This window comes from Notolepis coatsorum (genome assembly GCF_963971535.1).
Source record: "Notolepis coatsorum genome assembly, chromosome: 2".
NCBI lineage: Eukaryota > Metazoa > Chordata > Actinopteri > Aulopiformes > Paralepididae > Notolepis > Notolepis coatsorum.
Window position 1 is genome coordinate 223,263,762 of NC_140166.1, and position 13,986 is coordinate 223,277,747.

The 13,986-nt window shown below is 46.6% G+C and overlaps 1 protein-coding gene across 2 annotated transcripts in view; it reads right to left on the reverse strand.

Moving 5' to 3' along the window:
* Nucleotides 1–2,917: 2,917 nt before the first annotated feature.
* traf3 (TNF receptor-associated factor 3) overlaps nt 2,918–13,986 on the reverse strand; it is a 92,037-nt gene continuing 80,968 nt past the window's right edge. For both annotated transcript variants that reach the window (XM_084307388.1, XM_084307387.1), the window contains exons 11-15: nt 11,029–11,206; nt 9,143–9,228; nt 7,172–7,429; nt 6,226–6,417; nt 2,918–3,009 (exon numbers count right to left, since the gene is read on the reverse strand). In XM_084307388.1, the coding sequence (XP_084163514.1) occupies nt 2,974–3,009; nt 6,226–6,417; nt 7,172–7,429; nt 9,143–9,228; nt 11,029–11,206 (750 nt within the window). In that variant the 3' untranslated portion in view covers nt 2,918–2,973. The remainder of the gene's footprint in view (nt 3,010–6,225; nt 6,418–7,171; nt 7,430–9,142; nt 9,229–11,028; nt 11,207–13,986) is intronic.

Genomic DNA, 13,986 nt, shown 5'->3' on the forward strand with positions numbered 1-13,986 from the left:
CCGCTCCGTGTGGACAGAGCGTCCATGTTTGATCCACCGTCCTGCTCCGTGTGGACAGAGCGTCCATGTTTGATCCACCGTCCCGCTCTGTGGCCGTCGCTAGGCAACGCGGGATCCTACGCCATCCCTGGTGGTGGTCGTCCTCCCCGCGCCGCCGGAGAGGAGACGTCGACGTGACGCGACACGGGGTGGCGTTTTTTAAAAGTTCCGATGTGTTCTTTATGACAAAGAGGCAGCAACATGGAGCCTGTCGTCCAGCCTGGCTCTCTCTCTCTCTCTGTCGTCCAGCCTGGCTCTCTCTCTCTCTCTCTGTCGTCCAGCCTGGCTCTCTCTCTCTCTCTCTCTCTCTCTCTGTCGTCCAGCCTGGCTCTCTCTCTCTCTGTCGTCCAGCCTGGCTCTCTCTCTCTCTCTCTCTGTCGTCCAGCCTGGCTCTCTCTCTCTCTCTCTGTCGTCCAGCCTGGCTCTCTCTCTCTCTCTGTCGTCCAGCCTGGCTCTCTCTCTCTCTCTCTCTCTCTCTCTGTCGTCCAGCCTGGCTCTCTCTCTCTCTCTCTCTCTCTCTCTGTCGTCCAGCCTGGCTCTCTCTCTCTCTCTCTGTCGTCCAGCCTGGCTCTCTCTCTCTCTCTCTGTAATCCAGCCTGGCTCTCTCTCTCTCTCTCTGTCGTCCAGCCTGGCTCTCTCTCTCTCTCTGTAATCCAGCCTGGCTCTCTCTCTCTCTCTCTCTCTCTCTCTCTCTGTCGTCCAGCCTGGCTCTCTCTCTCTCTCTCTCTCTCTCTCTCTCTCTCTCTCTCTCTCTGTCGTCCAGCCTGGCTCTCTCTCTCTCTCTGTCTGTCGTCCAGCCTGGCTCTCTCTCTCTCTCTCTCTCTCTCTCTCTCTCTCTCTGTAATCCAGCCTGGCTCTCTCTCTCTCTCTGTCTGTCGTCCAGCCTGGCTCTCTCTCTCTCTCTCTCTGTCGTCCAGCCTGGCTCTCTCTCTCTCTCTCTCTGTCGTCCAGCCTGGCTCTCTCTCTCTCTCTCTCTCTCTGTCCTCCAGCCTGGCTCTCTCTCTCTCTCTCTCTGTCGTCCAGCCTGGCTCTCTCTCTCTCTCTCTCTCTCTGTCGTCCAGCCTGGCTCTCTCTCTCTCTGTCGTCCAGCCTGGCTCTCTCTCTCTCTCTGTCGTCCAGCCTGGCTCTCTCTCTCTCTCTGTCGTCCAGCCTGGCTCTCTCTCTCTCTCTGTCGTCCAGCCTGGCTCTCTCTCTCTCTCTCTCTCTCTCTGTCGTCCAGCCTGGCTCTCTCTCTGTCGTCCAGCCTGGCTCTCTCTCTCTCTCTCTGTCGTCCAGCCTGGCTCTCTCTCTCTCTCTGTCGTCCAGCCTGGCTCTCTCTCTCTCTCTCTCTCTCTGTCGTCCAGCCTGGCTCTCTCTCTCTCTCTCTCTCTCTCTGTCGTCCAGCCTGGCTCTCTCTCTCTCTCTCTCTCTCTCTCGTCCAGCCTGGCTCCCCGCTCTCACCCCAGTGCGACTGCCCTTCCACAGACTAATAACAACAACAACAACAACACGGCTAACAACACATCAATTGTACAAAACGTTCTGTGAGATTGTGTGTATAGTTTTGGTCCCCGTCTCCCCGTCTCCACACTCGCAGTGTTCCAGTCCGCCTGGTCGTCTCTGCGTCCGGTCTGTCCCCCCCCCCCCCCCCCCCCCCCCCCCCCCGGAGAGAGAGAGGCGGCGGTGGCGTCCAGCGTAGACCAGCGCTCTGCCCGCGCGCGTGAAGGTGTGTCGAGGTTTCCCACGCGGCCTTTAGTAGCCGAGAACAGTCTTTTTCCCAGGTCACCACACACACACACACACGCACACGTACACACACACACACGCACACACACACACGTACACACACGCACGTACACACACACACACGCACGCACGCACACGTACACACACGCACACAGGCGCGGGCGCACACACATGAGCAGCCGCTGCCTCGAGGAGGAAACAGTCCTCACCGCCACACAGACACACGTGTGGCGGGCGCTGACCCTTGACCCCTGGCCCCTGGCCGTGCACCCGGAGGGCCCCTGCACCCCACGATGAGATCTGTACCCCCCCCCTACCACCACCACCCACCCTCTTTCTCTCTCTTTTCATTCTTGTATTCTCTCCTTCTCAGTCAACCATCTCTCTCTCTCACTCACTCTCTCTCTCTCTCTCCCTTCATCACAAATGTCTTTTCTGCCTTTTTAACGTCCCTTCCCCCGACTCTCTCTCTCTCTCTTCATCCCTCGCTCCGTCTCCTCGGTGACGTCTCTCGCTCTCTCTCTCTCTCTCTCTTCATCCCTCGCTCCGTCTCCTCGGTGACGTCTCTCTCTCTCTCTCTCTCTCTCTCTCTTCATCCCTCGCTCCGTCTCCTCGGTGACATCTCTCTCTCGCTCTCTCTCTTCATCCCTCGCTCCGTCTCCACGGTGACGTCTCTCTCTCGCTCTCTCTCTTCGTCCTCGTCTTTTTCCACCTTGCGACTCAGTCTCTCTTCTCGTTCTCGAGCGTGCTCCTTTCCCCCGCTCTCTCTCTCTTCATCCCTCTCTCTCTCTCTCCATCCGTCTAGTCATCTCTCTCTCTCCATCCATCTAGTCATCTCTCTCTCTCTCTCTCCATCCATCTAGTAATCTCTCTCTCTCTCTCTCTCTCTCCATCCATCTAGTCATCTCTCTCTCTCTAGTCATCTCTCTCTCTCTCTCTCTCTAGTCATCTCTCTCTCTCTCTCTCTAGTCATCTCTCTCTCTCTCTCTCTAGTCATCTCTCTCTCTCTCTCTAGTCATCTCTCTCTCTCTCTCTTCTCTCTCTCTCTCTCTAGTCATCTCTCTCTCTCTCTCTCTCTCTCTCTCTCTCTCGGTCGGACAGGGGTTCAACCTCCATCCGTCCGTTCCTCTCCTCCATCCCATCATCCCTCGCTCCGCCGGGTGTGACAGGTCAAGCTGATCTCAGACCAGCAAGGTCAGAGGTTAAAGGTCACGGGTCGGGGAGGTCAGAGGTATCCACGGTAACCTGGATGAACAAAAAAAAATCAATACTCACTGTAAATGGTTTAAAGTAATTAACCTCAAACATTTTCATATAAATACATGTCTAATATTTCTTCCACCCTCGATCACTATATTGATAATGTAACACAGCGGTGATTCTACCCAGTTCATGCATGTTTTTTTACATGAGCTGTTCTTGGCCGTTTCAAACACAGGAAGTGATGTGTTTTACAGCAGTTTGTTTGGAATTAATCCCAATCATGGACTGTTTGCCCTCCTCCCCTCCGGGAGGCGCTACAGGAACCTCCGCTCCTCTGGAACAGCTTCTTTCCCTCAGCTGTCATCTCTCTGAACTCAGCCCCCCCCCCCCCCCCCCCCCACCGCGTTATTTCTAAACCTAGCCGCATTTCTCCGAGATGCTCTCTGATTGGCCACTGACTGACGCTCTCTGATTGGCCACTGACATGTTTGCCCAATCGCGTGACGAGCTGTGTCTTTGCCCATTTCCACGTCGAACAGCCTGCAAACTACCTGGCGTTCTATCGCCATGCTCCAAGACAAACTCTAACCTTAACCAACTTCGAAAGAGTGCCTAAGCTTAACCAGTGTAGAAACAGGCGTCGGCCAATCAGAGAGCATCTTGCCAGAAATGCGGCTAGGTTTAGAAATAACGCCCCCCCACCATATAACCTCTGAACTCTGACTCCATTGCCTACAGCCTAGGCTCTGTTACCCATACTTCTGTATATTTTTACTGTATATTTTATATTAGAATGTATTATACATAACATAGTATAATAATCCCGGACCGTATTTTATTATTATTATTATTTTATTCTTAGGCTTATTTTATTCTTAGGCAATTCTTTTGTTATTCTTATTCGTGACTTTGTTTTGTCTACCTAAAGGTTTACTGTGAGCGATACTGTGAGTGCCAAATTTCCCTCGGGATGATTAAAGTATTTCTATTCTATTCTATTCTACTGTACAACTCTGAACTCTGTTGCCTATACTCAATGTATACCTACCTACTGCTTTCACTGTCTACAACTGCTCTACACTGTAATCATAGTCATGATAATAATCTTAATCTTAACTACCCACCTCATACTATAGTCTACCCATAATACTCTCTATGATATCATGTACAACAGTGCTGTATATATCACCTGTACGTTGTATATTACTATTGCACTTTACTGTTACACGTGCACTCTGGTTGGATACCAAACATTTTCGTTGTACTGTACTTGTGCTGAATAATGACAATACATTTGAATATAATATCATCTAATCTAATAGAAGACTAAGTCAGTAGTTAACAATGCATGTTCAAGATGGAAAGCAAGTCAATACGGTGCAAAACTACAACAGCAATGATAGTTTATCACCAGTAGGTGTCGCCAAAACAAACATAAATGAGGATGACCAATTTAACAAAGAGGCATATTAAGATCCATATACCTAGGACTTATTTAGCTCTATACTATATATTCATCTTTGAATACATTTAATTTAAGTCATATTAATCCATACTGTGGATGGGTCAACAGCTTTAAAGTCACAACAGATGACACACTGGGTGGATGGTGCTCAGTGAGGCACAGTGATGCATTATATAGAGTCTATGGCTGTTCATTCCGACAGCCATTAGACTCTATAATGCCTCACTGCATCACTGAGCACGGGGTGACAGTACAGCCTGGCGAAATCTTCCTGGACACTTTACATTTGTACATGTATTACTGTACATTTTACTGTATATTTCTGTATATTTTTTTACTTAATTTTAGTCATCTTATTTTTTTCTATGCTAAATGTATTGTATTGCACTGCACACCTTTTAGAACTGTATATAGTCATCTTTATTTTTAGTCCTCTTATTGTATTCTATGCTAAATTGATTGTATTTCTTTTTATTATTGGAAGCTGCTATGGTCGAGGGACCACAATAAATAGATGTTCACTCTTCTTGCTGTAAAGTGCTGAAATAAGTGACAATAAAGGAATCTGAATCTGACTATTGTCGTGGGAAATATTATCATGTCATTATAGATCTGTGTTGAGATATCATTTATATCTTTGTACAGCTCGACTAGTTCATTATGGCCAGCTAGTATAATGAGCTCAGACACTGGCAGACACTACTGTCCCTTTAATGTGGGGAGAGGATGACCTTTGACCTAATCTTTTCCTCTCCTAGCAAGGTTGTTTAACATTCCAGTTAGGAACATCGTGAACATCACCGCCTAGCCAAGGTTGATTCTCCTAACTGGGCCATTTTATACTTTCAGTCATATCTGTTCTAATGTTACGTCTATTTCTGTGTATTAATGTACGTCTGACTAGACCTCTTGGTCACTTTGCTGGTGGTCAGATTCAGTGTGTGAACACATGTTGTCTCTGACTGTAAACTGAACTTTCATTTTGTGGCCACAGATGAAATAAACTATGTTTCTATTTTTAATAACGACTCAGAATGATTTATACAAACGGCTCATCGTTTTTGTCCTTTAACATTTCCCACTATATAGTTTATACTTTATATCTAAGATTTTAGAATGTATATACATACCAGAATGTATATCCCGGACCGTATTTTATTCTTTATTCTATTTTATTCTTATTTTTAATATTATTATATTCTTATTTTAGTCCTATTGACTACCTAAATGTTTATTGTTGTTCAATGTGAGAGATCTGTAGCGCCGCATTTCCCTCGGGTTTAATAAAGGATTTCTATTCTATTCTATTCATGGATTCAACACTTTCAGAAGGAGCTCTCTCACCTCCACGAAGATGATGATAACTAACTTTTTTTTTTATAACTTTCTTTATTGGAAGTTTTCAAAAAAATAAAAAGTACAGATAATTATACAAATTATACATCTTCCTCCCCCCCCACATTTCCCGTTCCTAGCCCCTCCCCATCCCATCCACGGAGAGCGATAACAAACATACATACAACAACAACAAATCTAAAATCAAAATAGAAATAAAAAAAATATATAACAGAAAAAAAATAACAATAATAATAATAAATAAAACAATAATAAAAAAAAAGCCAAAAAAAATATATATATATAAACACATAAAAAAAAACATAACTACGATAACTATTGGGGGAAAAAAAGAATTAAAATAGGGAAAAAAACAGAGGGGAGGGGGGGGGGTGGAGGCTCAATCATCACGGTCAGGCAGGGATGTCACGGACTCTGTGTGCTTGACGACGACTGACCTTGATGAAGATGGTGTCGTCCTTGATGTACGTGCTGCTCTCCAGGACCGTCTGCGCCACGAACAGCGGGCAGCCGGACGCGATGTTCATCTCGGCCACGGGCCTCCGGAAGCTGCTGCTGTGGGGGTCCGGCTTGAAGGCGTCTCCCAGGTGCTTCCGGGTGGGACCCTGGTCCATCAGCATCAGGGTCACCTGGGGGGAGGGGAGGGGGAGACGCGGTTAACCCTGTCACTGCCACGCTGCAGAAGGTTAACCCTTTCACTGCCACACTACAGAAGTGTTAACCCTTTCACTGCCACACTACAGAAGTGTTAACCCTTTCACTGCCACACTACAGAAGTGTTAACCCTTTCACTGCCACTACAGAAGGTTAACCTTTCACTGCCACACTACAGAGGGTTAACCCTTTCACAACCACACTACAGAAGGTTAACCCTTTCACTGCCACACTACATAAGGGTTAACCCTTTCACAACCACACTACCAAAGGGTTAAACCCTTTCACAACCACACTACCAAAGGGTTAAACCCTTTCACAACCACACTACAGAAGGTTAAAGGAACACGCCAACATTTGCACTTTACAGTCTTCTCTCCAGAGTCAGACAAGAAGATATAGTTAGTTACCAATTTCCTATCCGGCTAATGCAAGCTAGCCTAGCTTAGCTCAAATTAATGGAAGCGGATACGGGGACTAGCTAGCCTAGCTGTTGGGCCAAAAACACCTTAAAACACAGTTTTAAGCTATATGTGTGCTACGCTAGGCTAGCTTGCGGCCGGATAGCTTCCTACTGAACGGCACAGAGAGGAAATCGGCGTCCATCTTCTTTGTCCGACTCTGGAGAAGATGCTAAAAGCACATGTCCCACAATGTTGACGTGTTCCTTTAAACACTTTCTGTGGATGAGAAGTGAACCCCTCCCCCGTCCGCGGCGGCGGCGGGTACCTTCTGCTTGAAGGGCCAGGGCAGCAGGGCGTCGTACTCGCCCCTCATCACCACGAAGAACAGCGACAGGTGCGTGCCCTTCCCCATGCCGTCCCCGTTCAGGTACACCCGCGCGCACATCTTGTAGCCGAAGTAGCCGGTGTAGAAGGGCTGCGAGTAGAGCGACAGCGTCTTGGACGCCACCGCCTCCTGTTTCCTCCGCTTGTAGTCCCGGATCTTCCAGATGAGCGTCCCGTTGAAGCTGGCCGTCTCCAGGACCTGGGGGGGGGGGGGGGAGAGGGGAGAGAGGGGACAGAGGGGACAGAGGGGAGAGACATACGTACAAACAAAGACCGTTAAGGGGGCACTTCACCGAACAACAATACTAATTTATTATAACCGATAGGGCATACAGACCCTCATCTGCACCTTTGTTTGCACTGTTTATTTTGATTGTTTTATTGAGTTCATTTTATTGTTTACACCGTTTCTCTTTCTCATATCTTTATATTCAGAGTTAATTATATTGTTTATTCTTCTCGTATTTTTAGATTCAGATCAGATTTACATGCCTTATGTCGATCTACTGTCTATTACCTATACCTGTACCCCCCCCCCCCCCCCGCCCCCACCCCTCCCCCATGATAGATCGCTATGAACGCATTTCAATGAGCTGATGACTAATTCACTTCCATGTGTTTGAAAACAAACAAAAAACGGTGGTGATGAAAAACAAAGCGGGTCTTTCAGTCATCAGATAAGCGTTTTTGACTATTGTGGTTCTTGAAGTGAACCGGTACTTCAGCATCCAGACCCCTCCTCATCACCCCCTCGTTGCATTCAACTCCACCAATATGGCAGCGTTTCATTGAAATACGGCAAATTAGCGAGCGGTAATGCCATCTATGACAACAGAGGCCCGTTTATGTAGTCCTCTCTCTTCCAGCATGGCTGCCTGTAACCTGGTGCGCATGCGCTGTGACACCAATGGCGGAAATACACGGCTCGCTCTATAATTACCACTCGTGGAGTAACAATGATTTAAACTGTTTATTAGCAACTCCGAGCTTCCAGACCCATTAAACCCATATTGTACGCTGGGTATCTTTGAAATTCATATCTGATATATTTTTGACACACCCCCACGCCCGCGTTCACGCTTGGTTGGTATTTTCTAAAGTGGTCGCGTCCCATGAGCAAGTGACTGCGGTCACAAAAGCCCCAGGCTTGCAAACCGCAGTCACGTAAGGGGCTAGTAAAGCACGATATTAATATTCCACTGTGACTTGTTTACAAGATCCAGTAATAAGACACCAAATTATTGTGTTTTTGTTGATATATTTCTCATATATAAACTAGTGCTGTCAATAGATACAAAAAAATGTAACTAACTAATCTCACAATTTTCTGTAATTAATCTAGATTAAATATTGCATTTTTCTACTTAAAACCGAAGCTTGTAACAGATGTTTACTTGAGTAAAATCATGGAATTAATGTAGAATCAACACAAAGAAACTTTGACTCAGCTTTAAAGACCTCTCTCTTATATCCGCGGCGCTAACAGAAATAAAAACAACCCAGGCCTATATGTTAAAGTGCAGATTGTCTTAGAGGACGATAATGTCTTGTATGAACTACCAGTAATATAAATCATATTACGGTAACAACAAAAATGTGCTCCATCTTCATGTCAGATGATTTTCGAAAAGGTACACGAGTCGATGCAAAAAAAGAACAAGCAAAGATACTGCTGAAAGTTCAGAACGTTGAAAATGTTTCACTCCATAGATTAATCTAGATACATCTTTTTAACGCTTTAAATAATTTAAATTAATCTCCAAAGTTAAAGCATTAACTTTGACAGCCCTAATATAAACACATAGCAACTGTTGTCTCTTTCCATTGCCATGTATAAAACAATGGTTGCTATGTTACAGGCAGCCAATCATGACGTCCTATGAGAGACCCATGCAGATGAGGTCATGGTTACCTGGAAGCGCAGGTCCATGTCAGCCAGCCGGATCTCATGCACACTGAGCATGTCGTCATGGCGATTCAGCTGCGTCTCCAGAGAACCTGTAGGGACGATGAACAGACTGGTTGGATCGCTGCGTCTGTGTGCGTGTGCATGTGTGTGTGTGTGTGTGTGTGTCTAGGTCTAGTTTTACATAGTGTGTGCGTGTCTAGGTAAAAAAAAAGTTCGTAGTGTGTGTGTGTGTGTGTGTCTGTCTGTCTGTGGGTCTACTTTTACAAAGTGTGTGTGTGTGTGTGTGTGTGTGTGTGTGTGTGTGTGTGTGTGTGTGTGTGTGTGTGTGTGTGTGTGTGTGTGTGTGTGTGTGTGAGTGTGTGTGTGTGTGTGTGTGTGTGTTTGCGAGTGTGAGAGTGTGAGAGTGTCTCTCTTAGGGCTGTCCCCGACTAAGGATTTGGATGGTGGACTATGATTGGCCAAAATTTGCCATTAGTCGACTATTGGTCGAAAAAAATAATTCATTCCATTTGGGCTGTGGAGGTGCTTAATGTCTGAAGGAGTCGACTGAAGGCTTCTTGTCCTCTGCAAAACATGCAATTGGTCCACTGATGGATACATCTTGATATTTGTAGTCTAGTGTGTTCATTAGATGGGTGAAATCCTCTTTCAGTGCCTCTGCGCCTGTTTTCGTAGGCAGTTAGCCTCTGGTATGCGTGCCATTAGCGTTAGCCATGCTTCTAGGTCTCTTTTCTTTTGGAAAGAATGATAAAAAAAATTATCTTTTATTTTTTTTAATTTTTATATATTCGACTAAGAGGTTGGCCAGTCGACTACGGCTCCTTTCGACCGATTAGTCGACTAATCGACTAATAGGGATCAGCTCTCTAGGTATAGTTTTACCTAGTGTGTGTGTGGTAGTGCTAGGTTTAAGCTAAGCTAGGTCCTGGTCTTACCTAGTGTGTGTGTGGTCGTGCTAGGTTTAAGCTAAGCTAGGTACAGGTCTTACCTAGTGTGTGTGTGGTCGTGCTAGGTTTAAGCTAAGCTAGGTACAGGTCTTACCTAGTGTGTGTGTGGTCGTGCTAGGTTTAAGCTAAGCTAGGTCCAGGTCTTACCTAGTGTGTGTGTGGTAGTGCTAGGTTTAAGCTAAGCTAGGTCCAGGTCTTACCTAGTGTGTGTGTGGTAGTGCTAGGTTTAAGCTAAGCTAGGTCCAGGTCTTACCTAGTGTGTGTGTGGTCGTGCTAGGTTTAAGCTAAGCTAGGTCCTGGTCTTACCTAGTGTGTGTGTGGTAGTGCTAGGTTTAAGCTAAGCTAGGTCCAGGTCTTACCTAGTGTGTGTGTGGTAGTGCTAGGTTTAAGCTAAGCTAGGTCCAGGTCTTACCTAGTGTGTGTGTGGTAGTGCTAGGTTTAAGCTAAGCTAGGTCCAGGTCTTACCTAGTGTGTGTGTGGTCGTGCTAGGTTTAAGCTAAGCTAGGTCCTGGTCTTACCTAGTGTGTGTGTGGTAGTGCTAGGTTTAAGCTAAGCTAGGTCCAGGTCTTACCTAGTGTGTGTGTGGTAGTGCTAGGTTTAAGCTAAGCTAGGTCCAGGTCTTACCTAGTGTGTGTGTGGTAGTGCTAGGTTTAAGCTAAGCTAGGTCCAGGTCTTACCTAGTGTGTGTGTGGTAGTGCTAGGTTTAAGCTAAGCTAGGTCCAGGTCTTACCTAGTGTGTGTGTGGTCGTGCTAGGTTTAAGCTAAGCTAGGTCCAGGTCTTACCTAGTGTGTGTGTGGTCGTGCTAGGTTTGAGCTAAGCTAGGTCCAGGTCTTACCTAGTGTGTGTGTGGTCATGCTAGGTTTAAGCTAAGCTAGGTCCAGGTCTTACCTAGTGTGTGTGTGGTCGTGCTAGGTTTAAGCTAAGCTAGGTCCAGGTCTTACCTAGTGTGTGTGTGGTAGTGCTGGCTCCCGGCCTGCCTCCTTGCTCCAGAGCTGCTACTCGGGTCCTGAAGTTCTCCAGGGTTCCTCTCAGGTTCTCCACCTCATCTCTGACCAGCCTCATCTGACGGAGCTCCAACTCCACCTCCAGAAGCTTCTCAGAGTGAGAACTCATCAGTTTCTGAATACACAAGACACGTGCGTGATGGGTTATATACATGTATACATTTAGAACTTACATTTACATTTTACATTTACATTTAGTCATTTAGCTGACGCTTTTATCCAAAGCGACTTACAAGTTCTGTACGACAAGCCATCAGGAAGGGCACAACTCTATCAGCTGAGTAACAATGTTCATCAAAGTGTTGAGTGCTACAGTGTAGGTTAGTTTATTAGGACAAGTGCATGACAGTATGGTTAGTTAGGGTTAGGTTTTTTTTTTTTTTTTTTTTTTTTAATTCAGATAATGGTTGAAGAAGTGCGTCTTTAGTTGACGGCGAAAGATTGGACGTGTTTCGGCTGTCCTAACTGGGATGGGTAGTTCATTCCACCATTGTGGGGCAAGGACTGAGAATAGGCGACTTCTCTTTGATGACCCTCCCGGAGCTTGGATAGGAGTAGGTCTGAGGTGGCCAGAAGATGCAGAGCGTAGGGGTCTTGAGGGTGTGTAGTTAGTTAGAGACCATTGACCGGAGGTAGGCGGGAGCAGTTCCCTTTGCCGCACGGTATGCTAGGTCGAGGGCCTTGAAGCGGATTCGTGCAGCAATGGGGAGCCAGTGCAGGTCCCTAAGAAGTGGGGTGACATGGGCCGACTTCGGTAGGTTTGAGATCAGGCGGGCCGCTGCGTTCTGAATGAGTTGAAGAGGCTTAGTGGCAGTGGCCGGGAGGCCAGCGAGCAGTGCGTTGCAGTAGTCGAGGCGGGAGATGACTGTTGATTGGACGAGGAGTTGGGTGGCTTCTTTTGTCAGGAAGGGGCGGATCCTTCTGACGTTGCTCAGGAGGAATCGGCAGGTTCTGGTTGTCGCTGCGATGTGAGCAGAGAAGTTCAACTGGTCGTCGAGGACAACACCAAGGTTCTTGGCGGTCGGGGACGCGGTCACAGCTGCATTCTCGACTGTGATGGAAAGGTCGGTCAGGGGGGAGGATTTGGCCGGCAGGTGGAGCAATTCTGTTTTGCTTAGGTTCAGTTTGAGGTGGTTGGTCGTCATCCAGGCGGAGATGTCGGACAGACAGGCCGAGATCCGCTCAGAGACGTGGATATCTGAGGGAGGGAAGGAGAGGAAGAGTTGAGTATCGTCGGCATAACAGTGGTAGGAGAAGCCATGAGACGTGATAATGTTACCCAGTGATTTAGTGTAGAGGGAGAAGAGAAGGGGTCCTAAAACCGAGCCCTGGGGGACACCCGTCCGCAGGGGGCGGGTGGCCGACAGGGTCCCTCTCCATGACACTTGGTAGGAGCGGTCATTGAGGTATGATGACAACCATGTCAGCGCAGAGCCAGCCACTCCCATTCCTGCGAGGGCCGCGAGGAGGATCTGGTGGTTGACTGTGTCGAAGGCTGCAGATAGATCTAGGAGAATCAGGACAGAGGAGAGGCCTTTCGCTTTTGCTAAGTGAAGTGCCTCTGTGACCGCAATGAGGGCTGTCTCTGTGGAGTGACCAGTCCTGAAGCCTGACTGATTAGGGTCTAGGAGGTCATTCTGTAAGAGATAAGCAGTAAGTTGGTTGGATACAGCACGTTCAAGTGTTTTAGAAAGGAAGGAGAACTTATATATACACAGACACGTGCGTGATGGGTTATATACATGTATACATTTAGAACTTATATATGAATGAATGAATGAATGAATGAATGAATGAATGAATGAATGAATGAATGAATGAATGAATGAATGAATGCTTTATTTAACAGATTGCAGAATGGGTACAATACAGTACGGCTCAATACACACAATTGTTAAGGGGATGCAGACCAGAGAAAGACGTTTGTCTTGTTTACATCAGGGTCCCCCATTTTCAATTCATATTGACATTTATGACATACACAACATACATGACATTTATGGCATAGGGACATACAGGTATTTAGTACTGATACATTTGTGACATAAACGGTATTAAAATATACAGTACTGTTACCCATAGATCCTGACAGAGTATATACATATGATGGGTAGGGGACTGTACATTAGCAGGGGGTGGGTGGGTGGGAGAGAAATATACATATGGCGGGGAAGGAATATATAAATGCGGTGGGGAGGAGACTGTCTATTAGGAGGAGGTGGGGGTTTTGGGCATTTACGGTGGCCAGTTTCGAATTGCAGCCTCCCATAGGTGCTCTTTAAGAGCGGTTTTGAATGTGGGCAGGGATTCACATTCCTTTACAGCTTTGGGTAGGGCGTTCCACAATGATGTGGCATAATTGCTAAACGTGTTTAGTCCCTTGTTTGAGCCGAATCTGGGTTTAACATGATTTGTTAAATACACAAGACAGGTGCGTGGTGGGTTATATACATTTACCGTACTTTTCGGACTATAAGCCGCGGCTTTTTTCCCCATTTTTCGACCCTGCGGCTTATATAACGGTGCGGCTTATATGTGGACCAAACTCGAAAATGTAAAAATCTTGCTTTTTTACTGCATTGAAATGTTATTTATCTGTTCCCTTATTTGCTCAACTTAATACAACTTGTAAATGAGTTAATTCTTGTTATTTGTCCGACAGTATTGTGTCCCAATGCTGGTGGAAAGACTACAAACGAGAAGCTGGGTGTGGTCTGTGCGGGTGCACTTAGCGAGGTGTTAACACACAAGAATAGCGTATAACATATTACCAATAACATATGGTAATTAAACATTAAAACACCTGCGGCTTATAGTCCAGTGCGGCTTATATATGTACACATCATTCAATTTAGCTGCTGCGGCTTATAGTCAGGTGTGGCTTATAGTGCGAAA